Genomic DNA, 26,623 nt, shown 5'->3' with positions numbered 1-26,623 from the left:
TTCCTTCCAAAAAAGTTAAACTAAGATGAAAAGGGGCAGGCACTCAATTCCTAGGATTGGGAATTTCCACCATTCCATTAGTGCCAAAATGCTGTAATTTAATGTGAAGTCATAAAATAAAATTCTAGGACTTATTCTTCTTAGGCTGGATTTGCCATGTCCCCAAAGCCTATAGCTTGAATTGTCACTTAGGTCCTCGGAGCTTTTCTAAGAAAGGTCGGGCTTTCAGATATGTAACTTCTCAAGCTAATATTGAATTGGCTCTGAATCCATGGTAAGAATAATTGGCTATAAGTTTCACTTAGAATATTAGCATATTATATTATTAGGACAAAGGATCTTCAGAGTCATCCTTTTTGAAGTACTTGCTATGGTCACCCCTGACTAACTTCTTTATAAGATGCATAGTAACATTAGAGAGTCCATATTGACAGCAAATAATAAACTAACAATGCTATCCACTCAGTTATTTGGGGGATGCAGCATAGGAAAGCCTTAGGGGAAAAAACTGGGGAGATGGGGGTCTCTATTTGCCTATGTTTTAGATCATTCTCTGCATCAGTTTTCTTCTATACCCAGAACTAAACAAAATTAAGGAGGATGTCATAAAGACAGAAGAGATTAAAGGTAGATTCTGGTTTAGTCACTATGAAATTCTATACAGACAACCCCCAATTTACAATGGTTCAACTAGCCACTTTTCAACCTTATGATGGTGCGAAAAATATGCTTTCAGTATTCAATAAATTATATGATATTCAACATTGTATTATAAAATAGGCTTTGTGTTAGATGATTTTGCCCAACTGTAGGCTAAACATTTGAGTACATTTAAGGTAGGCTAGGCTAAGCTATGATGTTCAGTAGGTTAGATATAAATGCATTTTAAGCTTACAATGGGTTTATCAGGACGTAACCCCATCGTAAGTTTAGGAGCATCTACATTCTCAAATATACTTCTTCATACTTTTATTTAAAACTAGGTAAAATATGCACGAAGCAAATTTTGGTTGTATCCTAGAAATGAGATTCAGAATACTGGTTAAACTTGAGTATAATGTCCATGAAAGTTAAACATACACAGATAAAAGCAAGAAGAAATCTTTTGTCCTAAAAAACAATGTTTATCTTTTAATGTAACTTGGTAGAATTATAACAAATAGGGTGTGCTTGGGCAAGAAAGGAAGAGGACTGTCTTAAGACATCTACTCTGGAGTAGGAGGAGTCATAGGTCAATATAACTTGGGGTGGGGGGAGAAGAAGGGGTGGGCAGCCTGACATAGGATTCCCTTATTTTGTCAAGTAAGAGCAGTTTTTAAAAAGCAACTAGTATCAATGGTCAACATCACCTCATAAGAGAAAGGATACTATCTGAGGTTAATACACTCTAAGTTTCCCTCAGTAGTTTCCCATATTGAGCCCATTTAATTGTGTGAAAAAATACCTACACTGTCATTTTTCTTTTTGCTGCAGACCAATAATACTTCAATAGAAACCATTGGACCAAATACTATTATCACTTTAAAGCAAAATACATTTGACTAAACTATAAATTTGTGTTTTCTTTACTTACATATATTTTTTAAAAACCCAAAGCATATGAACCGATTTTGTATTTTAAAATGTATTTAGAATATTAAAAGTTCACTTAGTCAATTTAAAAGGTGAAACTTAAAAATATCAGCTTATTTAGCTTAGACCTGACCTTCCTGTTTCTTTTTAGAATGTGAATATAGAAAACCATCACAAAGGTAAGTTCTCTTAGATAAGTTTAACAAATTTGTTCAAAAGGAAGCTGATTATGTCCCCCCCAAAATTTTTATTAGAAGCTGAATTTCTATCCAACTAGTCTCAGACAAATGCATATATAAATGACTTCACAGGAGAACTTTCTTTTAAAATTCATCTACAAATGCCTATTTCTTGTACAATTCATTCTCAACCCTGAAACGTATTATGGTTTAGGAAGCTAAGTACCATAAGCTTGCCAAGTCCCCTTTGGTAGTTAAGAGCTGGCCTTAGTACTGAATGTACTTAGTACTGAGAAAACTGGCTCTAAAGTATTTGCTTTATAAAAACTTTTCCAAGAAGGTCCCATGAATATATTTTTCTCAAATACTGAATACACACAGATCTTTCACTTTACTCTTCATACGTTTGCTCACCCAAAAGTTGAGTCTCTAAGTCACTTCCTACTGCCAATAACTAGCTAAAAATCAGTTATTTAGAAATATTTGCCAAGATCAACTCAAAGGAAATGCAGAATTAAAGGAGTGATTCTGCTTTTGCAAAGCAATTTCTAGAAAGACAATATTGATAAGCAGGGCTTCACATGAAGTAATTCTGTCCCATCTACTATACAGGGTGATATTACCTAGGAGGAAAGCACTCTGCAAAAATAGTTACTACCCAGAGAAGTGACCACAACAACCCAGTTTCCTATCTGACTCGACACAGGCATTTCTGGCTACTGAAAAAGTCAATAAGGCAAGATAAAATTTGTAAAAAGTAGAAGGGTAAAGAATAAGGAGACGGGATATATACAGAACAATCTGAGACAGAGGTTTACTTATTGTTAGGTCTCCCTGAATGTCAGCTGACATTGATTAGCCAGACAGGCACCATCTGGAGGCTGACTACTTCCTCCATCATGTTCTTTATCTTTTAAATAAGGGATCCCAAGTTCAAAGAAAGCTTAAAGAATCAATCGACAATGAATTAACTTTGCAAATCATCACACTATCCATCTGACCAGTGCACCTGCTTTGAACAGAACTCCTGAAAACAAATGTATTACTTAATACAAATTCAATTTCAAAGCCTGCTTATTATTGCCCATCCTAAAGCTCTGGTCCATAGTTTGGTCTAAAGCTTGCACCCCCAAAAGTTCTGTTTATCACTGGCCCCTTCAGCCCAACCTATAACTCAAACCACACCCCAAATAACATTTTGAAAACCAACAATTTCTCTCAAGAATTTTATATCCAAATACAGATAAAGCAGAAGAGATAAACATAGCAGACAATACAATATTTATTTACCATCTCCAGCAGCAAAGCTTTGGAACCAAGAAACCCTCTTTTTACAAAGCAATCTCTTTCCCACCCACAACTAGTTGTTTACAAATACAAAGTACACAGAACATCTGCTTTATATGAACAAATTTTAAAACATACATACAGATATACCCCATTCAGTAAAGTACTTTATTCGGTTAAGAAGGCTAGGACCACCAAATCTGTTAAGCTTCTTATTGTATTTTCTTTGGGGTAAATTGCCAATATCTATTTCTATAAAAATCTTCTCCTAGGAAAATGACTCTGATCATCCTTCAGTATAGGAGAAAAACAAAACAAAACAAAAAAATGCAACTTTGGAATGTTAATAGAACTTTAAAATATCTCTGATTATGAAGTCATAACAAAGCAAGAGGTGGTAACAACTTTTTAACTGTGAGTGCCACTGCTCTGCTTCTGGCACAGAAAAATAAAGGATAACTATAGAGAAGAGAAAAGGTGAAAGTGGCAACAGCAAGGAAACTTAAATGACAGAAAAACAAACAGGAAGTTGACAAAATGTGTTTTGAGCTGCTGGAGATACCACTAGCACAAGGTTCACAGTTCCTTCTTCAATAAACCTCTAAACACCAATAAAGTAACATATTTATAAGTATCTTAATTTTCCCCAAGTCCACCCAAAAATTATCTGTAAGTGAACACAAAAGGAAATGGGCCACATTTGCTGCACTGAGGACACCCTGCCAGTTGACTCTGAAGTATGCAACTCTATACCCAAGATGGGATGCCACATTCCACTTCAGAGGCATTGTCCTGTTCATCTTCAAAGTTGTTCTCCACCAGTGCCTCAGTTCTTTCTCACTGCTTAAACTGTCCTGGAGCCAGATGTGCACTGTTGACAGCTAACAGCTCAGTTCAGGGAAAAAAGGAATTGTTCTAGATGTCCATAGTGGACTATGGTACAAACTGATCTCAAGACAGACTACTCTTATAACCTTACAAATAATGATTACATGCACTTAGTACACTTTGAATATGTAGGAACCAATACACATTCATGGTAATTTGTTCTTTCTTCAGTTTAAACTTCTTCATTTCTGTCCCACTAAAAGCTATTCCTTACAATTGTGAAACACACCTCATGATGTTCCCCATGCCTCTGCACACACTGATTCCTCCACCTGAATGCCTGGCTCCTGCTTCTCCACCAAACCAACTCTTTCCTAATTATCCTCCAGAGCTCAGCTCAAGCATTTGGTAAGAAAAGCTCCTCTGACCGCCCTAATTAACCCTCTTTTTTGTTCCAACATCACCATAGGCATTCCTCTAAACAGGAGTTATTACACTGTATTGGTATGTTTCTCTTAAGAGAATATACCGTCTCTTATTAACTCTCGGGATTCCCAGATCTTCCTCAGTGCCTGCCTGCACATAACAGGTATTGAAAAAGATGTTCAAAAAATGAAAATATTGTTTCCAACATATATACAAAATGACAAAATGCTACCCATCAAAAGTTGGATGCACATACTAACACACCCTAGCTCTTCATTCTACATTCTTTTATTATTGTTATTATTATTCTTATTATAACTATCTTACTTTAAATGCCTTTCATTGACTTAGACCAATATTAGGCTTGTAATATTGACTTAAAAAATTGTAAACAAGGAGAACATGATCTTATGGCATGAAATGGACAATTACCTGCTATTAAATTCATCTTAAAACGAACGTACCTATATCTACATCCAATACCATCCCACAGTTACAAGAAATCTATAATGTGAACAGAAACACCACAATTACTTAAAAAAGGAAATCTACATTGGGCTTTAGCATTTTCAAAGTACTTCCAGATATTATCTCATTTGAAAGTAGGAAAACTGAGACCCAGAGAATAAGTAACCTGCTAATACTTAAATCTAGGCCTTTGGAATTCAAATACCATGCGCTTTCAATGATTCTGTCTTTCTTCCATTAAGCCAATATCCTCAAAATGACAGTAAAAAAAATTTTAAGTGTATACCTGAAACAAAATGAGTGTAACAAACAAAAAAGGTAGAACAAAGAAAAAAGCAATAAGAACTATGAGTAAAACAATCAGTGCTAAAAATGAATGGAATATAAATAAGCAATATATGAAACAGAAGCAAATGATTATGAACCAAGAATAACCTTAGTCCAGCACAGTGAAATTTCAACGGGTGAATGAAGAGGATAGGGTTCCTGATATGACAAGTGAAAAATAACCAGGAATTAGTTAATATAAGACATCAAGTACCAAAGGGTGAGTACAGCCATAAAAACAAAGTCCAGGGAAAAAAAAGATGAGCGTATGTAAAATTAGTGTATGTAACGTGTACAGGTAAGATTTGAGTGGGGCCTTGAAAAACACATGGAGGCAGCTAAGTACAATGTTGAATTGAGACTTTTTAAAGCTCTGTTCCACCACTTGGGCAAGCTGATTAATGAGTCTTAAGTTTCACTTCCTCGTCTACAAAATTAAGGATGAATTTCTATCTCAAGAGTGCCTTGCAACTAGCACAAAGTCTAGTACATATAGGCTCTATAAAGGCAGATTCATTCTTCTACTTCCTTCCCAAGCAGGAAGAAAACAATTAGATACTAGGCTATCAAAGTGCTTCCAAGACCTGTCAGAATATATTGAAGCTGTTATAAGCCATTAAAGGTCAACTCTGTTCTAAAGAAAAGCAACTCTGTAAAAGGAACAATCTAAATGAGATTATTTACATATTAACTACATTCTACAGAAGTCAAAAAGGAATGGACTGCATACCTAACAACAGGAAGCTTACTGTAATTGAATATGTAAATAAAAACAGAATTGAAAACTTGAGACTGTATTTAATGACTTGGGGAAGTATATTTGTACCATCATCCACTTCACTGTTGCCTCACTAATTAAAAAGGTATACCACAAACATGATAGCTATTTAACATATTACTACATTATATATCAAGGTAGTGTGAAACAGCCATCATAGATAAAAGTGGGAGTTAACAATAGGTCTAAATGTAGCCCTTAAAATTGAACGCTGTGATAGAGCTACTTTATGGGTAATGAAAGAAGACAAAGTATATGATAGCTCATGGGGGGAAAAAAGCATATGAAAGTGAGTCTCATAAAAGGACTACTAACAGAACCTATAATACAATAATACTTGAATCATTTAAGGTCAAAGTAGAATTTTTAAAAATATCAACAAATATAAAACATTTTTACCATGAAGTATACTCAGGAATACTAGAAAACAATACAACGAGAGATCTCTAAAGTCTAAAAGAAAGCAGAGACAATATGAGAACTCCTCTTGAACTTTTGACAAGGCATAAGAAAATCCAGTAAGACCATTTGAAATAGACAGCTACCTCAACAAAACCAGTGAAGCTCTTAAGACCTAGAAAAAACTGGCTAACTTTAGGATACAATATAACAGAGCTATAATATAGATAAATCCATGGTGACTGGCTTCAAAATTTTTATAATCTGACCATAAACTATATGTAGTCATACACTTGTGTGAAGAATATGCAGAAATGAGAAGATAATACTAACCAGTAAAGAAGGCATTAAAAAGTGATGAGAGTTCAATAGCCAGGAAACAGTATGAGACTGAACTCGCAATATATTTTTTTAAAAAGAACATTAGGGAAAACCAGAAAATCTCTTGCAATAATGCTTAAAATGTGGGATTTAAATATACAAATACAAAGCCACATCAAAATCCTGGCTAGAACAAAAAGTATAATCTACATCAAAGAGATTAAGGGAAGATCAGACATCCTTTTAGAAAGAGGTGTTGTACACATGGAAAAGAAAAGATCAATAATAAAATAACTGATAAGCTAACATCAAAAGGACAGGGTTGGACTGTGAAACCATTTCCAGTTATACCCCAAAGGAAGCAAACATAATTTCCAGTAATAAGATATCTCGGTGGTACCAAATATTACTATCACACATTTTCATCACAATAAAATCAAGCAAATAAAAAGACAAAGTACAAAAATATCACCCCATTAATTAATGAGAAAAAAAGATTTAATAAAATAATATTTTCATCATTCATCCAGGAAGGAAAATTCCATAAAAGAACATTTTAACGGTTTACAAAACTTTTTATATCTGGAAAACAACAAAAAGATTTGCATTCAAGACAGTAATAATCATCATCAGTTTACTAATAACTTCCAACTGTATATTTTAAGTGAAAAATGAACTGACTAGTTTGTGTATCTACTAATAAAAAACCATACAGAATGAATCTGGCCAACTGAATGACATGCATAATAAGATGCTGCGACAATCAATTACTAGACTAGCTGCTAACATTAAGTACATAATGGTAAATTTCAAAAGACAAAGGAACCTAAACAGTGCAAGACTGGGGCAAAATATGCCTCACATTTAAAAAAAAAAAGTTTTCAGTTATTGCAATCTTTAAACTATTTCTACAAAGATTTAATCCATAATTTTGAATCTTCATCAGAATCCCAATTAACTATATCTGCAAGAATAATGACTTAACTCTATGTTCATCCATAGCAGTACCCAATTTTACAGTTCAAAGGGATTCTGAAGTGTGTCTTTTTCAACCTCCTTGTTTACAGTACCTGAGAGGTTATCCTGGATGTACTGGGGCCTTAAGGCCATTATCAGTCAGGTCACTTAGGTATCACTCACTAAACTATTAGTGTAGTACTAATATAGAGTACTAAATAGTGTCCAAGTGGCATGAAAGAGTTTACGCTCCCCTTCAAAATGCCATTTTGAGGGTTAAATAAATAAATGTAATTATATTGATAAAGAAGCTGCCGCGGGGTTAAAAAAAAATTTTTTTTAAGGTTTAAATGTAATAAGGAAGCTGTCATACAATCTAAAAAAAAAAAAGATAAAGTGTCAACAAACTTACTGCTTTTTTAAATGTCCTTGCTTCTTCTAGCCAAGTAAACACATCATTTAACAAATACAAGTTGTGTTACCATGGCTAAAAACAAGGTTAGATATGAGACAAATGACTCAGTCAGAAAACCTAGAACCTTGTTACCATGGCTAAGAACAAGGTTAGATATGAGACAAATGACTCAGTCAGAAAACCTAGAACATACAGATAAAAAACAAAGCTGCCTTCATGCTCAGAAAACTGGGCCAATCACTAATAACTAAAAAAAACTACTGTGAAGTTAATTAAATAAGGGAGAGGGAGGTATACTCTACAACCTTCTGAAATGAATCAACAGTGCTACAAAGAAAAATTAACATTCAGAAGGAGAGAACATTTAGATAGTGCAATTGTACAGATGATGAAGATAATAAACTACAAGATTATACCACTGTACAGAATTCACATAAATACCACAAGTAATATATGCGAGACATCAAAATTTGTTTTAAACAAAAGTGTAAAATTTAAAAAGGCACTTCATATAACAGTTAATGGAAGCAGTATTTCTCTAAACACAATAATTACAAGAAATCATATTATCTCCTATACATTATATGTCTAGTCAAGAAATAACATTTTGGGGAAAAAAAAAAAAAGATTATACACATCCCTTTTGGGAATACCAAATCATTAAGCTTGTGACTATTCCATAACCTCCTAAAACCTAGAAGTATTTAAACATCAGAGGTTGGCCTAACAGAGAATTCTGTCGCAGGCTCTGCGCATGGCAGACACAACATGAGTTATTTAATTTTTGACTAATAATGAGTTCTATTGGGGTTGTGTCCCTAGACCAAGTCCCCACTTTTAGTTTTATAATACCATCATCACTCGAATATGCCAGATATTTTCAAATAATAAAAAACAAACAGGTTAAGGATATTGTTTTTTCTGCAGTCAAGAAACTAATCTATAGCTAGAAACTGTTTCTGCTCTACTGTGCTGTCCCCATCCCCAAGCAACTGTCAAATCCTTTCAGAAGTTACCTACTTGGTAACTAGTGTGATGATTTCCCAACACCTTTTCACTTTCAGGAAAAGTGAATTCCCTGGAGACACTTGGGCATATCCATTAGAATGGTTAAGCAATGTTACTTTCCCTTTATTACTGAGCAACATAAATATCACAAGAGAATAGCGATTTTGTCTTACAAATATTTAATTAAGGAGGAGCTGCACAACAACGTGAACTTAGTTAACACTACTGAACTGTACACTTAAAAATGGTTAAGGTACTAAGTTTTAACTTGTCTTTTACCACAATTTAAGGGGGAGGGAGGGGAGAAGCAAGGTAAGTAGAAGTGCCAGAACAGTTTCAGAGAACCACACCTTCAAGCATCATTTCTTTTGGTTTAGTTTTTGAAAAATAATGGGAAAAAATCACCAAGTTTGTGACAGCTCCTAACTCAGGGAAGGAAAGGGGAGAAATGGAAAAGTGGGAAGAGTTTAAAGTAGCCTTAGCCAGTCGGTAACACTTATGTGTAGTCACATAAAACAGCACTAAGGTCTCTCTCTCCAGTGAGTTCCTAGTGGCTAGTCCTTTCACAGAAGAAAACTACAGTGCCAATGTTAAGGGCCCATGAGACTATTTAATCAGTGCAGTACACATTATGAACTACAAAAATCTACATATAACTTCTTAGGCCCTTGTTTCTTTTCAGGTAATCAATGTTCTGCTAGAGTTCAGTTTGAAAGAAAGTTTGTAGAGCACTGGCATGGACTTGAAGTAAAAGTAATACTTTGTGGAAAATATAGAAAAATAAGGTAAATATTAACTCTAGATATGACTTGACTAAATTTGCAAAATGATCTCCTTTATCAAGATTAGTTCAGGCTTTATCTACAAAAAAGAACAAATAGGACCAATACAGTACACTGAAATTATGTCAAAATAAAATAACTTCTTCTAAGCAGAAAAAGTTATGCCTTTAACCTCTGTAGCACAAATAGGGAGAGGAAGAAAAGCAAATTAAAAAAAAAAAAGTGCTGAATATGGTTATGATGGGGAGGGGAAATGAGCTTCCAATAAACTAATATGTGGGCATCTCAACACAGTATTTCTGGCCAAAAAAAAAAACAAAAAGTGGGGCACGAGGGAAAATGTCAATCACCACCGTGCAAGAACTATAGCAAGAAACAGAAACCACATAAACTAAAATAGTGCTATATTCCACTAATAGTATACCCAAAATAACTTGCTCAAGCAGTTTAAAAGGTAGATTTTTGACAAACCAGGAAGTTACAGAATTATAAGTCTGTCGATACAAAAAAAAAATTTTTTCTTTTGGCTGCCAAGCTAATACTACTAGGTGATGCATTCAGACCCCTCAAACTTGACAGTTTCTCTATTCCTGAAGTCATGCCAAAAAGACAAGGATCTAATGGCTGGTATACCATATAGCCACCGCCTTGAGATTAAAGAGAAGATACTGTGGGACACATAACTGAGGTATCTGCTGCCAGCTCCAGTATGATGGAAAACTATTACAGGGACCTATCAGGAGCAAAAAAATAAGTTGTCTCTTATGGTAAGAGTCTGAGTAGACTGAGTGACCAATTAACCAAGAACATATCACTGAAGTCTTGATTTCAGCCTTTCAAGAAACTGATATTGTCATTTAAACAGATATCCAGAAACAGAACTTTCTGTTCTGTTTTGTTCTGTTCTGGCTTTTTCTCTTCACTATATCCACAGTTATCCTTTAAATCTTAAGGATTTCTCAACAAAATCTAGATTGATAGCATCCATCTTTGTTACAATAAGGGTACCAGATTGTCAGGCATGTTTGAAATTCTTGCTCTTAAGAGTTCAGATCTGCATGCCTGGATGCTATGAATAACATCCTTCATTTCCACGGCACTGATATGCATATATTTTTTGTATTAGAGTATGATGTATTATCAAGCTCAAAAGAATTAACTGTTCAGAAAGTAGGTATAAGAAGGCCATCTTGGTGAAAGGCCCGGATTATAGTGAGACCACCATGACCAGGTCTCACAACTTGTTGATATGAGAGCTTGATAGGTCAAAGACTATTAGGATGGATTCAACAAAGAATTCTTGCACATGTAGCTTTATGAGTGGTGATGATATGGTGGCCATCAGTCTTGATGAAGATAGTTACTGCGAAAATTTCTACAAAGATGTCACAGGCAGGAAAGTGTTTTTCCAGCTGGTATCCATAGTAGACTTGTGACATCTAACCATCCCAACTGGAAGCAAACTGGATTTGGCAAAATCTGATTTGAATTACAGTTGACACATAGCTTCATGGCCGATCCTGAAGTCTCATAGAGTTTGATAGTAGTATGAACTCTTGGTGAGTTATCATCTTGACATAAAGAGACTGTAACAGATTTGTCATTTCGAAAAGATGTGTCAAGCTGAAGCCTCAACAAGGAAGCACTGATTAACTAAACATGAAGGATTTACCTCTGGTCTTAATAAACAGAGATCTAGTCGTGGGTTATTCCTAGATCCAAAATCCGCTATCCCTCAGTTTGCCAATAAAATTTTCCTGAGGAACAAATCTACATATTTTATTTTAATCACAAGAGGATTCAGATTCCTAAGTGCCCTCCTCTGGACTTGTTTTTGACCAGAAATAACGGATAAACCTTTGTCCAACCCTCCTTATAGGAAAGTCTCCACTGCACACTTGGTGAATAAAGCATGAGTCTCTTTATTATATACTTCATTCCAAAATTCTAGAACTCAAATGTCAGCTGTGATCATTCCAGACATGCATTCAGTTCCTCAGATGACTTCCTACCTGCAGATCCTGTTTGAGTGGGGAGGAACAAGTAAAATAGTTAGGATCTTGGGTGACTACTTCTGGTGAACATGAACAGGTTATTAATTCTTGTACCCATGACGTTCTGGAGACTCTCCCTTTTTCCTATATCTATAAGGGTGGTTTCGGGGTTTATACCAATCCCCTTTGGAGTATCCTCTATTGTGATAATGTGCTTTCTGATCATGACTATAAAAGTATCGATGCTGGTTATAGTATTTACTGTGATCTTTATAGTCATTTTCTTTTATACAATTTTCTTCTGCAACAACAGCATTCACATCTTGTCCAAAAAGGGAAGTACCATCAAAGGGCAAGTGTGAGATCTTCTCCTGGGTTTTCTTAGTGAGAGATGTGAGCCGCAGCCAGGCCTGCCTTCTGTAGTCTATTGCCATGGCCATAACTCTGACTACGGAGTCCATTATGTCCCTAGTAGTACAAAGCTGCCAAAGGCCTGCATCCATACCATCAGATATTATACATCTTGCTTTTCCACGATCAAACTCTGGGTCATGAACCAGATCCTCCATGTCTTCCCAGAGTTTACGCTGATATTGAGTCATATAGGCCATGTAGCTAGCAGCCCGGGCTGCAATGGAGGCAGCATGGTAGAACCTACAACCCATGACCTCCATTTCTTTTGAGGTAGAATCTAGAGGGGATGTTGTGTTTCCTCTTTTGCTGTGTTCTAATGCTTCTACAATGGGACCCTCAGCTGGTGGATTTGGTTGGAAAGGAGAGGTATCCTTGGCCACAGGATATACCCTGTGTCCCATGAAGGAAGAAGGATGGCAATCAGCAGGGTCTTTAAAAACCTCAGTGGTGGCAATTCTCAGAAGAGGATGCAATGGAGGAACCAAACGTTTTTTAGAGGTCACACAATCAGGTTTCCCTTCACATGATTCTGCTTCAGACTGTAATGTAACCCTCTTTATAACACCTCTTTGTTCCATTCTCTTCAAAAGACCTGTGAAACTAGATTGGCTGGCATCAGCTGGCTGCCCTTTGTCATCAGCTGATGGGGATTTGCAATCAGCCTCTTCTTCAACTGTGGATAAATTTTCTTCCTTAGAGGTAGAAATTTCCCAAGGAACTGAGTGCTCACTTGGCCTAGAATGGTGAAATCTAAAACAGCTCCTGGACTGTAGATCACGTATCACTCGGGACATCTCAGCCACTTGTGTCTGGAGATAGAGGATGGCATCCTGTCCATGCTGCGAAGCCGAAGAAGAGTCTATAGGTAAATCTTCCTTGACCTCAGAAGAGGCCAAAGATTCTTGGGGGACCAGAAGTGGAGATGAAGGCAGAGTCTGATAATTTTGTGATGGTTTAAGTGTCTCTGTCTCACACAATTTAATAACTGAATTATTTTGATCATTTTTCTGGTTCTCCAATGGGTTCTCAACAGAGGAAGGTTGAGAAACTATCCTTTGTGGACTGCTGGAGCAACTCCCAGAGGAGGAGCTGCTGTCTCCAATAGGAAGAGGAACACTGCAGCTAGAGCACATTTCTGGGCGATGATTCTCAGAGGATGGCACCTTAGATTCAGGCATTCTCTGGGTTATCCACATGAACAAGAAAACCAAGGAAGAAAAAAAATATGCTTTTAATACGTTAACTTTCAAGTGCAGAGATGCATGTCCAGTAAGTAGAACTCAATCTTTAAATTATTATAATTAACAATGAAAGATGCAATCAGAAAAGGGATCATAGAAGTCAAATCCACAAGCTTCACTACACCTAAGACCCAATATTAAGTATTGGCATTAATCTGGGACTCTATGAAAAAGGAGGTTAAAAACAAGCTTGGTTCAAGTGGTGCTATCCTGGGCCTGCTGCATGGCCCAGTGTTAGGATAAGAAGAGGTGATGGTAATAACAATTAACAAAAGAAAAAATCCTATTCAGCATATCTAAGTCAGCAAGTGGAAACTAATGATGGCAGAGAGAACTTGAAGAAAGTTCCACTGAGAGGGGAAAAAATTCCTAAAATTCCATTAGAGTCATTTGGAAGCCCCTTTAAAAATTCTCTGCCATTTGCTCTTCATGAATAACAACTTTCCAGTTGTATAGTTCTATTTATGGTTTGTAGTTTTTAAGGAGCTTACATACATGTTACCTCATCTAATCCCCACAACAACCCTATAAGGTAGGTATTATTTGATTAAAAAACTGAGGATAAAAGGTTATCTAATTTATCCAAAGTCACAGAATTAGTAAGGAGTAAAGCTGGAAGTCAAAATCAGGTATGAATCTTAATTCCCAATATCACAGAGCAAGAAGCTTTCTGGCCACCTTAAACGAGAGCCAGGAGTTCTCTAATCCATCAAGAAAACAGCCTATTAATAGAATTTGGGCCAATGCAAAGACAAATGAAAGGTGAGATTGCTACAAAGAGCTCAACTAGCTCAATTCTGAGAGTAAGTGAAATACTGATTTAAGGGTCAAACTCACAACCAGTCAGTCACAAATCAGATAAAAAACTCCAAACATGTGGGGAAAAGGGGAGATTAAAATAGATGATGACTAAAGTAATATACCACCTGCAAACCCTTCCCCACATTCCATTTCTTAAAAGAATCTTCACATATTATTTCTTCTACGATAAAACAAATTTTCTGTGGCCTCTTGGTTCTGGAAGAAAAAAATCCAGTTCTATAGGACGCCTGAGGAGAGTATAGGAAAAGAGAAGTACAAGAGGAGCCAAAAAGCTTACAGTTTTTATTCCATTTCCCTTTTATGAGATATCACGTCCAAGGCTTAGAACTGCCCCATCATGTTATCTTTTCACATCCTCACTGAAAGTAGAGGAACAAAATTGGAAGTAGGAGATGTTCTGGGCAAACGACTCCTTGGAGTACCCTATTATGGACCATTCTAATAGAAATGGGCCATTCTCCAAAGCATATATATAACTCCTAAACACAGCAATCATTGATTCAGTAACTCTCTTTAGAGAACTCTTCTTAAATGACACAAGTGAAGAAATGCCAATCAAATATAATATACTTACATCACTATTAGAGGTGCTAGGCTCTTCATCATCACTGCTGACTAGGTCAATGTATTCAAGAACAGGTCTTAATGGTCCTTCCTAAAAAAGAATTGAGCAAATTTATAAGTCATGAACAGTTTCAAACCAAACTAGCATCTAAAACAATTAGTGTTTTTTTGCTGCTGTTGGAATTAGCAACAATTTCTCCAAAAAGGAAGACTTACGGGTTGCAGAAAATGACCAGAACAAAAGGAGAGGAAATTATTCAGAGTACATAAATAAGAAATGATGACAAGACCTAATGTAAGAGCCTAATCTGTAGAGAATTAGGGCCATGTCAATTGCTTGGGAGAGGAAAATTAATACAAGAATTATGCTACAAAGACAGATATTATGATCCAATGCTTTTCAGCTGGGATAGTCTTTTAAGATATCCAAGCTCAAAACACAAAGTTCTTTGACTAATAGCTCAGCTTCATTTCCATCCCTACAGAGTCAAACATCAAACATGGATTCTTCTCCATTCTTTCTTTCCATCCATGCTGACTTCTTCATAGACCAGGCCTTGAATGCCAGGGTTAGAAGCCTGGATTTTATTCTACTGGCAAAAGGGAATCCATAAATAATACTAAAATGGGAATAACATTATGAGATATCTGCTTCAAGATTAAATATAGAAGAGTAGGTAGAGTGGAGAAAGTTGGATTAGTAATCAATACAGGAACATAATAATACAGAACTAATAGTGGTGATGGCAAGAGTTTGGCCTATACAAGAGAATACAGGCAAAATGTGTAAAGGGCAAAAAAAGAAAAAGATGGGCTATTAAAAAAAACAAAATGGAGTCAAGGAGGTCTCTAAAGTTTCAAGCTCAGATGACAAAAGAATACTAATGCTATTAGTATAAATTTGGAATGCAGAAAAGCTGACATTCTTTTGGACACAACAGGCTGAAGTACCAGTGGTACACAGAGGTATCTATCTGGCAGAGAGCTGGAAATGCAGGCCTGTAATCTGGGGGTATGAACATACCTGGAAAGAGAGATTTGGGAGGTGCTCCCTTAGAAGACTATTAAACTCTAGAACTAAACTGAAACTATGATATCGCCTCAATGAAAAACTATCAATGCGGGCCGACCCCGTGGCGCACTCGGGAGGGTGCGGCGCTGGGAGCGCAGCGGTGCTCCCGCCACGGGTTCGGATCCTATATAAGGATGGCCGGGGGTGCTTCACTGGCTGAGCGCGGTGCGGCTGGTCACAAAAAGACAAAAAAAAAAAAAAAAAAAGAAAAAAAGAAAGAAAAGAAAAACTATCAATGCTAGCTAAATTTGGCCAAAAACACTGAGCACCAAAAAAATGCCACTGAATTTGGCAACGGGATATTTTAAAATTCCTTTGAGAGAGCAATTTTCAAGAAAGTAGTGAGCACAGAAGCCAGGCTCTAAAAAATTAAGTAGAAAATGAGGCAGGAAAGACCATCAGTAAAAATTATTCTTCCAAGAAATCTACTATGTTGGAAACAAGAGAAAGGAACACAGAAGAATATGGCTGAGGGAAAGATTTCTTAGGATGGGTAAAGATTACTGTTAAAGATAGAAGCTACAATCCAGTTAATGATCCTCTTCTTCCCTACAAGAGGTAACCAGTCTCAAAAACAGCTTGTTTCTCCCCTAGGCAACGACTTCTTCCTAACCAGGAAACTGTTAGCTTTTTGGGTAGTGATCCAGACACCAAGATAAAATCAGAGGGCAAAATTTCTGGGCAGGGATCTGAAATAACGGAATTAGGATTTTTGCTCAAGCTATAAAGATGGAAGTTAAAGAGAAAAAAAAAAAAAAGGAATAGAGAAACATATTCTCTAATGTATGATCAACAGAGCTGAATCACCTACTTTAAGACTAAAACCTATCAATAGCATTAAGACTGTCAAAATCATATTGTCAATCCAAGAAGGAAGTAGAGGAGATAAAAACACAACAGCTTTTCCTGTTCGTATAATCACCTTAGTTTGTCTTCTTCGAGAAATAGGCATTAGGAACTTTTATTACAGGGCCACAGAAACAGCAAACCAAGAAAGTCCCCCATGTAACCACAAATACACAGGGGCGGGGCAGAGTTTCCATGAACAGAGAGTAGGTTAAAAAAAAAAAAGAGGAGATGAAAGAATGTGACAGGACACAAGGCAAAAAGTAAAATGGGTAGGAAAAAACAGGATAAGAAAAATGATGGCAAATAGCATTAAAAAGAAGCTACAGAAATAGTAGAAAGGGCAAGGGTAATGAGAGGTGAGACAAGACTATCAGAAATTTCTATTTGTGTGAACCACTGAACTGATATGGAACCATTTCTGAACTACAAAAGAATCACAATATCACACAATTCACACTAATTAAGAGAGAATAACAAAAAAGAATCAGGACAGAAAACCCAAAACTGAGAAAAAGCAGAAGTCATGTAGAGTATTTACTCATTCACTCACCAAATAATTACTGAGTTATAAGTGATAAGAGTGATAGAATGAGAAGGGTAAACATGTTAGAGTTCATCAAAAAAGGCAAACAGACTGGGTAGAAAAATAAAGACAGACAATACTGCAAAGGAAAAGATTACTTATGCAAATAGTGTACACGTTAACTAATTTTCACAGTGGATATGCAAAAACTTCATCATAGTGAACTTAAGGAAACAAAATTGACAACCCATATTGATCCCTGTACCAGGCACTATGCTAAACTTCTCATACATTATTTCACTTAATCCCCCAAACTACTTTACAAGGTAAGAAAGATACTGAATTATTACTGTTATCCCATTTAACAGATGAGAAAACTGAGTAAGGTATATCTGGCTCTCTAAACACATAATTGGCTGTGTGATCACTACAATTCTGAGGTAGCTCAAAGTGTAAACACTATTTTTAAATCAATGCTTATTATCTAACTTTCTTAGCACATTTTCTCTTCCTTCAATATGAGAAAAAGGACTACCTGATACTGCTCCACTTCTTAATATTTCATAATACAAACCAAAAATAAGTTACTAATTCCCCCAAAGAAGTAATGTCTGTAATACAAATATCAAGAAAAAAATACTTTATAGTATTTATAATGACTACTCATATCTTTAACAAGTATAAATGCATGTGGTCCTCCAATTACAAAGTATTTTAACTTGAATTTACTCTACCTATCAACTAGTAAACCATCATTCTCATGCCCTCTTGTACCAATAATAAAATCAAAAGATTCTACTCCCAACGCCACACAACTTACGGGCAGAAACACATGAACAACATGGCAAAACAGTTTAGGAACACAGTTTAATTAATATTCTACGTTTAAAACATATATATTTTAATAAATAAAAAGCTTTCATTCCTGTTATTAGGAAACTGATTCTCAAAGCCAACAGTCAACACACCAATTTCCTAATTGAAAAAAGAAGTCAATACACTAAAATATAGTCTACAAAAAAGTACTTTAAAGAAAGAATTCCCTAAAACAAAGTCAATATGCTAAAATATAGTCTACAAAAAAGTACTTTAAACAAAGAATTCCCTAAAACAACTTCCCTAAATTTTGGATTTGAGCATAAATCCAAAATCCTAATCTAAAACCCTAAATAACTCACGGCTTTTTTCCATACAAAGAAGTTAGCAACACAGTTTACTTCTGCAGTCTGGCCCAGCTGAAAAATTTCAAATGTTTCCCAATTGTCTACTTTACAGTAAATGTCAAATTTAGTCCAGCATTCAAGATCTATACCATCTAGCCTACCCTTCCCTCTCTCACTTAAAAAACAAAATAATACAAACCCTCAGCCTCCAGAACTACACATAATCCACTCTGCTTTCCCAAGTCTTATGTCCTCTTTTTTTTATAGCACTATGTAATTTTTATAAAATAACTTTCTACCATCTATAAGGACTATTTACATACTTCTCATCTCCTATCTCATCACCCAGACTAAAACACTGACGCTAAACAGTTGAATGTATTTCTAATTAATCTTTGTAGTTCTCTAAGGTACTTAACTCATGGTTTTGCATATTATGAGCTTCAATGCTATTTTTATCAAGTGAATTAGTCAAATAATAGTCTCATTTTTTTTGCCTGACTCCCTTCTACTGCAGGTGAAGTATTAATATTAAACCTATGTGCTCCTAAAGTTATTTATGAAATTATATCTTGATTTCCTTGACTATTCCTACATTTTCGATGATTCTACCTTATACCAATGTTGGCTGAAACCTGAATCTCCTGTGCTATTATCAAGACCATGATAGGTTCCCTCAGCAGTTTTTATTCTTTTATATCTAGAGTAGCACTGTAAACTATCATGTCATCAGCTACTAGCTAAAACAGTTTTTTAGAAGTAAATCATACAAATATGTGCAATTTCAAAGAAAGACATAAAGATGGTAGTTGAATAAAGGATCATATCACTAAACTAAACAGAAAATGAGAGCGACAAAAAGTTTTTATAGTAATATACTGTTTTTTGATTTAGGCGCTGTTTACACAGGTGTACTGGCTTTGCAAAAACTGATCAAACAAGTACATGTGAATTGTGCACTTCTCTTGTATATTTTACTAAAATTTAAATGAAAAGGTTCATTTTTGCACCTCCAGCTCTACATCATTCCTTCCCTTCAGCATGTTGTCTTTAGTTTCAGGCTCCATAATTTGGAAACCACAGAAAGGCTGCTGGTCTACCATGTGGATTAAAGGTGAGAAAATAGGATTAATAAGAGCTAAGAAATCCAAACCAGAGTAAATCAGGAAGTGACATCATAATACTCTTTTTGTATCTGAAGAACTCAAGCAGAAAAATGTTTTTCACCTTTACTTAATAAGCATTACCCGGAAGAATCAAATGTAGGATTGGGTTACAGAGAGAAGTAGAAGATTCTGTCTCTGAATGTATTTTAAAATAGAATTAAGTCAAGGGCGGGCCCATGGCTCACTTGGGAGAATGTGGTGCTCATAACACCATGGGGCCAAGGGTTCGGATCCCTATATAGGGATGGCCAGTTGGCTCACTTGGGAGAGCATGGTGTGACAGCACCAAGACAAGGGATAAGATCCCCTTACCGGTCATCTTCGGGGAAAAAAAAATAGAATTAAGCCATCATTAATTTTCATTTAAGTGATACCACTTAAGTGCAAAGGAAAAGTTTTTAATAGGTTTCTTCTCATATTACAATGCACTTAAAGCATATAATTCCCTTCTCCATTTGGAGCTGTCAAACTTTTGAACCTTTATTTGGGAACAGGGATAAACCTAAGTGGATATATCAAGTTAGATATATAATACATTGATTGTACATTCTTTATTCTTGATGCAAAGATAGAACTGACTCTCCACACTTAAAATAAAATTTAATTTTTTTTGACCGGTAAGGGGATTGCAACCCTTGGCACAGTGGTGTCTGCACCAATGCTCAGCCAGTGAGTGCACTGGCCATCCCTATATAGGATCCGAACCCGCAGCCTCAGCGGTACCAGCGCCGCACCCTCCCGAGTGAGCCACAGGGCCAGCCCCCAATGATATTTAATATTAAAAGACTTAAGTTAAAAGAATACTTTCTAAACCTCAGTTGAATACAAGTCTATGTTAACTAAAGTCATCAGCTACACTGCAATTCCTCATTCCATAGGGTACAAAACAAGCATTTATATTCTGAACCTTATAGTGCTCGCTTCGGCAGCACATATAATATATTCTGAACCTTATATTTATGGATTTTGTGATTCTCAAAGTAAGGATCATAGTTAATAAAAACTGTCAATCTTACTTTCATTTGCACAAAATGGCATCAAGATAAATACTCTGTTCACAAACACAACAAGGTTCAGGAAGAATCTGCAGTATTTGCCCTAAAAAGCCACCGAATCCTGTTTTCAAACACACTTCAGTCCACAGTGAAGGAAGAGGCAGGATCCAATTCATCCCCACCCTCCCACTCCAAATCTGTAAAAATTCAAAATAAAAAGGACAGAGTATAATACGCACTAGCAATAGGTAAGAAAGCCACGAAAACAACCTTTTGAAAAACTCTTAAACAAACCTATCAAAGCACCGTACAACAATGGATCACCTCAATGGACCTAATGTTGGGGAAGATATTGCTTAATGACCAGTTTCACATAGTTGCCCAGCAATCACAGATACATATCAGATGGACACTCAAAGAAAAATTACACACCTGAAATACCAAACTGCAACTAACTATAGCACTTCAAAAGACTAGTTTGGGGCAGAAGTACTCTCTGGCTAAGATACCACATTAACCAGAGTCATCGTAAAACTAAATAGTTACAAATGATATCCATCCCAAAATACACCACATAGCTTTCCCCAAAACCAAAGCTTTAAAAGGGTGCTACAGAGATCCTCATGTCCCTGCATTTGCTCCAACATGTAGATTCCTAGGCCCCACCTTGAAATTATGATTCAGTAGGTCTGAAGTGGGGCCCAGGAATCTTTTTACACTTACTAATGCTTAAAAACTACTGTCCCAAAGGGAATAAACTCAGAACAATATAGTATGATCCTGATGCAGCATTCTTCATTATGAACATCAACTGCTGCACTATGCTGTAACATGATGATCTCAGAGGTTACTCAAGTCTTCAGGCTATCTGCCTTCATGTGATGAAGCTACGTAATGCTAAGACTTTGAGTTTTTGCAACCTTTCTTGTTTTCTATCTCCTTCCTTACCAAATTAGCCATCCCTTCCCTCTGTGCTGACAAGATACCCTTGCCTCATTTAAAAACACGTAGTCTAAGAGACCAGAATTGGTCTAGATGACGTGTAAAATGGCTCTAAATGAAGGCAGGAGAGGCGAGATTAAGTGCACCACACATTCTTTTTTTTTTAAATTTTATAACACATGTATTAGGAAAATACTTTTAAAAAAATACAAGGAAACTTTCTTTCCATTTCATGTGTCAGTGAATAACTCATTTCCCATTCTGATTTGATAACACGCACCACACATTCTTTAGGCCACACTCCTTGCCATGGCTATGGTGGTTGCTCAGAAGCCTCTTTTGGTAAATTTCCTAATCCCCTGCCACGCTCTACAACGTCTCCTAAGCATCAGACATTCATAACTAGCTGCTGAAAGATGAATGACCAGGTGAGGTACATAATTACTTAATGGCTTACCACAGTCTTTTACTCTGGGAATAACCCGATTATCAGGGGCTACTTACACTAATAAACTGAATGTCATCTTCATTTTCATCTGTAGTTGACTCAGACGCCTCAGGCCCAGCTGGAGGAACAGATTCTATTATCTATAAAAATAAGCCAGAACATGCTTATCTATTCAGCCACGTACTTACAGGAAGAGTTTCCAAAAGGAACGATCAAAACAAAAACGCCCTTGAGGAAAAACTAACGGAGCACAACTTCACGCAAACCCCACTAAGAGCAGAAGGTGGTGCGCTCGGGTTTGCCACGGCGTCCGTGGAGCCGTCGGCACCGAACGCCGGAAACCAGTTACCAGCTCTCACAGTTCCCGCATCAGCTCAGGAAGGATGGATGCAAACTCCCTCCTGAAGGGCAAGCCTGTCTCAAAATGTCGCTCCCACTGGCACAGCAGCGGCAACGAGGCGCTCCGGGGCCCGAGCAGGGGGCCGGGGGCGGCCGGGCGGCCATTGTTGCCGCTGCTGCTTCCTCGCTCAGACGCGCACCAGGCCCCAAAGCGGGGCTCGGCCCGAGACACTGAGGAGCATCGCCCCGAGGATGTGGCCGAGCACAGGCCTCGACCGGAAAAAACGCAACCCCCTCCGCGCTCCGGCTCCGAGAACGCCAAGGCCCAGCTCCACGACTCACCTCCGACCCGGGGTCTCCCATTTCTCCGACGGCCTAAGTGACAGCACCAGCGCCCCTGCTGTCCCTGCCGCCGCCGTCCCCGCCGTCCCCGCTGCCGCCGCCGCCGTCCCGCTGCCGCCACCGCCACGACTTCCCTTCCCGCCCTGCACCTCCCCGCGCCGCCACGACCCGCCCCTGCGTGAGCGCCGACGCCGCCGGCGGAGAGAGACGCAAATCCGCTCCAAAGGAGGAGAGGCTCTCACTGGCCCGTTATTCCCTTGAGCCTCTTTCGTGCACTCCCGGCCTTCCTTCCCAGCGCCGTGCAGGATGCTGGGAATTGTAGTTCCGGTCGGCCCCGAGACCGCCCCCGCGGGTGGGTGGGAAAGAGAGGGTAAAGGACCCCGAGGAACGGCGCTTGCGTTTCGCCAGGCCGTCGCCATCTGCAGCTGGGCGGAGCTGTGGGTAGGCTCGGTCCCCTTGTGTAGAGAAGCTCAGGGAAGATACAGGAGGGTGTGGAGGGGGTCTTGAGTTGGTTTGGGTTTGGTTGTGGAAATGAAGCTCACTGATTTTTGTCCTAGCACTAAAGGCGGTTGGTGGGAAATAATTTTTGTTTTCTTTTCTCTTTTTTTAAGGAGGGGGAGGGGCGTGTGTGTGGATGTTTAGCTGAATTCTAAGATCGTGGAAAGAATCAGAGGTGTCCTTATATAATCCATCTCTTCCCCAGCTTCAGTCTCACAGCCCCAGCAGATATACGAGGAAAGCTGAGGAAGAAAATTGAGGGTGGGACACCAGAGCTCCGGCGTCCAGTTTGGCCTGAAGAAAACTGGCGAAGCAGAGTCCAGGGTTCTGTGAGAAGGTAGCCGAAGCCTAGCTAAGTACCAGTAAACCCTTGACTACGGATATTAAAATGTAAAAAAAAAAAAAAAAGAATCTCAGATATACCCTACTAAAGTAGAATAATAGTTGACCTTATTTTTCAGTTTTCACACATATAGACCAGACTATAAAATAGATCACTCATTCACCTATGCGTTTTACTCTTTCCTTAGATAAGGCCTTGCCCAGAAAGCCTTTTTTTACACGAACAGTTGTCAATAAAGTTTTTGAAAAGAATTTGAGAGAATTCGTTTGTCTTAGATGCCTGTTTTTTGCCCATCTGTATGCAAAACTACCATCTGATTGCCCATGCTTGTATAATATTTAATATTTGATACTTCTACTTTTCCACCAAGTGCTTTATGACTTCAATTGCTTTTCTACCTAATATGTTTGAGACTTGTACAGGCCAATTGAGAACAAGAGACCTGCCAAGTGAATTCCTCAAGAACTATATGTAAATTATTTTCAAAACTTTTAAATATGTAGTCATAACTTGTACGAGTATTCAAAAGATTCCCCTAATGTGCTGGAAAGACTTCAGTGGAACATTTAATCAGTTACAGGCAGGAATTCACGGGTAAAACTCTTGGAAAACAAGTAAGCAGTATGTAGCTAGAGCCAAAAAATGCTCTACCATTCAATTCAGCAATTGTAATTGCAGGGATTTATCCTAAGCATATATCACAGGTTTATAATAGCAGAAATTGGAAAACATCTAAATGTCTAATGATTCGGGAATGGAATGGTTAAATTTTGGTATGTACTCTACCGAGATGACACTAGAGTGATTTATCTCCATTGAAAATGTTTACCTAACATTTCTAAAAGCATATTTTTCAAAAATGCAAGAGATATGATTAGAACCATGCTAAATCTCTAAGCAAAACATGCCCGAACCTACTTAAATATTAATAGTGGGTTGTTGTTTTTTTCCGTGTAGCTGGACTGTGTTTAGAAGAAAATCCTTTGAAGCCCACCAACAGAAGATTAGAGACAAGTTTGTAGTTCCACAAAGCCATTTAGCTTGGAGTAGCAAAAGAGAAAAAAAAACAAAGTCAAAACTTAAGAATCTCTCAATTTTAGGAAGTTAAGAAGGGATGGATTGGGTTGGGTGATTTTAAGGCCTGTCTTGTGAAGTGGGGAACTGGTTAGAATTGGAAGAAGAGTAGTTTGCTGGTTAATTCAACGTTCAAAATGGAAACTATTAACTATGCAGAAATTTTTGTCTGATTGAGGAATTTTTTTATGTTTTATTTGGGCTGTGAATCCATTTCTTTGCTTTATGAGTTAAGATCTTGAAGAGGGCCCATCACTGGGTTTGATAGTATCCCCTAATTTAATTCTCTGAGACTTTGTCCTGGCAACATCATAATAGATTTCTAGATCTACATCAGTGACTTTATGTTGATATTCTTCCTTCAAATCATTATGTATTAAAGAAATCTAAGCTTCAAGTTTGGTTTTGTTTCAATCATTTCTCCGTTGACTTTCTTGCTGTTTTATAGAATTATTATTTACAGAACCATCTGTCTAAATATTAGCTGCTTAACAGCATTTAAGACTCTGGAGACCTAGTTCTTGACTAAGGGTATGCCACCAAGAGGCAAATTAAATGCATCAATAAATTTTGAACCCCCATTAAGAACCATTATCACATACTCATAAATCTCAAAAAAGGGAAAATATCAGGATTGTTATTTCCAACCTGATTAGCATAAGCCTCTAATTTATTTAAGGAGCATTCAACTTGGGCAGAAGAGTTCATGTTCACACACACCAAATTTTATTATGCTTTACTAAAGCACAAATACTTCCAATGCAATTCTATTAATAAGAACCATATCTGGTTTTGATTAAATTCTCTGATTTTAAGATCTGGCAACAGGAATGATCTGGTTAACAATTTCTGATAAAGAAAAGATTTATAGGCATTTATCCCAAAACAGAATATTCTTCAGGGAAGAAAATGGCTCTTAGGAATTAGGTGTAGTCATGGGAGCATAACAAAGAGCATTTAGTTCTGAAAGAGTATAAAGGACTAGCCCATAGGTCTATAGTGTCATTTCTTTGCGCCTCTCAGGTCTGGAATTCTGCACAAGTGTTGCACGTAAGAAAAAGAAGCCTGTTGGAGCACAGAGCAAAAGAGGGCAGCTCATTTCTATGGTTGGTTCATAAGTACAAGCTGCTTGTCTCTTTAGAGCAAGCTGTCGTAATTACTACTTTAGAATATGGACATCCCCCCTTTCTAGCAAAATGCATTTGCCCTTATGAGTAAACTGATGACAGTAAATTTTGGTGGTGGTGTTACACATTGTGAGTAATTTGCAAAACTTCCCATTCCCTTTCTAGAAATATTTGGAGGATCACAGTTCATTGTATTTGGATATAGTAATATTATTCCTCCATGTCAGGTCACTGAACAAAACTACTGATGGTTCAACTTGATCACAAGTGTTTTGAAAACACCACAGACAACCAAAAGTATTACAACTGTTTTGTATTCATTAAAGGAGTTGCTGTGTACCACAGTGTAAGGGTAGGTATAATTGTAACAATCTTGTTGGAAGGTTATATCTATTAAGATCTATCTCATTTCTTTTTACAATAACCTACATGTTGGAATAGTTGTGAAAATTGATTTGCTGAAGAGCGACTGTGGAGAAATTTAAGGCAGGTAGTAACTAATATCTTTTTCTCCCCACGAGCTGAAGGAGAGTGAAAAATCCTAAGACGAAACAATACATCTCCATATAAATTCACTCATACAGAAAAACTACAAGAATAACATTTGTTTTATCATATTCTCTATCTCTGTCTGCATATATGTTTTTTTCTGAATCATTGGAGAGTAGGTTGCATGTATCATGCCTCCATATCCCTTAATATTTCAGTGTGTATTTCCTAAGAATCAGGATTTCCTTTAACATACCCATATTACTTTTATTAAAATCTGGAAATTTAACAACGATAAAATATTGTTTTCTAGTCTATGGTCCTTATCACATTTTGTCATTATCCAAATTTCTACATCCAGTCCAGGATCACATGGTGCATTTAGTTGTTATGTCTCCTTATTCCTTATAACAGTTTTTAGCCTTTGTCTTCACAATAATGATGTTTTTTAAGAACCAGGGCCAATTTTTT

The 26,623-nt window shown here is 37.1% G+C and overlaps 1 protein-coding gene and 1 long non-coding RNA gene across 3 annotated transcripts in view; one reads left to right on the top strand and one right to left on the bottom strand.

Moving 5' to 3' along the window:
- The window catches only part of ZNF451 (zinc finger protein 451), a 77,834-nt gene extending 55,103 nt beyond the window's left edge, over positions 1–22,731 (bottom strand). The window contains exons 1-4 of one of the 2 annotated variants that reach the window (XM_063097051.1): positions 22,622–22,731; positions 21,997–22,080; positions 14,793–14,873; positions 8,465–13,336 (exon numbers count right to left, since the gene is read on the bottom strand). In XM_063097051.1, the coding sequence (XP_062953121.1) occupies positions 11,843–13,336; positions 14,793–14,873; positions 21,997–22,080; positions 22,622–22,642 (1,680 nt within the window). In that variant the 5' untranslated portion in view covers positions 22,643–22,731 and the 3' untranslated portion in view covers positions 8,465–11,842. Of the gene's footprint in view, positions 1–8,464; positions 13,337–14,792; positions 14,874–21,996; positions 22,081–22,621 lie in introns of those variants that run through there. The other variant, XM_063097050.1, reaches the window with a different exon arrangement.
- Positions 22,732–22,966: 235 nt separating this feature from the next.
- On the top strand, positions 22,967–24,871 carry LOC134377630 (uncharacterized). The gene is made up of 3 exons (XR_010023547.1): positions 22,967–23,062; positions 23,325–23,456; positions 24,420–24,871. It is a non-coding gene; the product is annotated as an uncharacterized LOC134377630 (long non-coding RNA).
- Positions 24,872–26,623: the final 1,752 nt, after the last annotated feature.

This window comes from Cynocephalus volans, chromosome 5, assembly GCF_027409185.1.
Source record: "Cynocephalus volans isolate mCynVol1 chromosome 5, mCynVol1.pri, whole genome shotgun sequence".
Lineage (NCBI taxonomy): Eukaryota > Metazoa > Chordata > Mammalia > Dermoptera > Cynocephalidae > Cynocephalus > Cynocephalus volans.
This window is presented reverse-complemented; position numbering and strand designations above follow the sequence as displayed.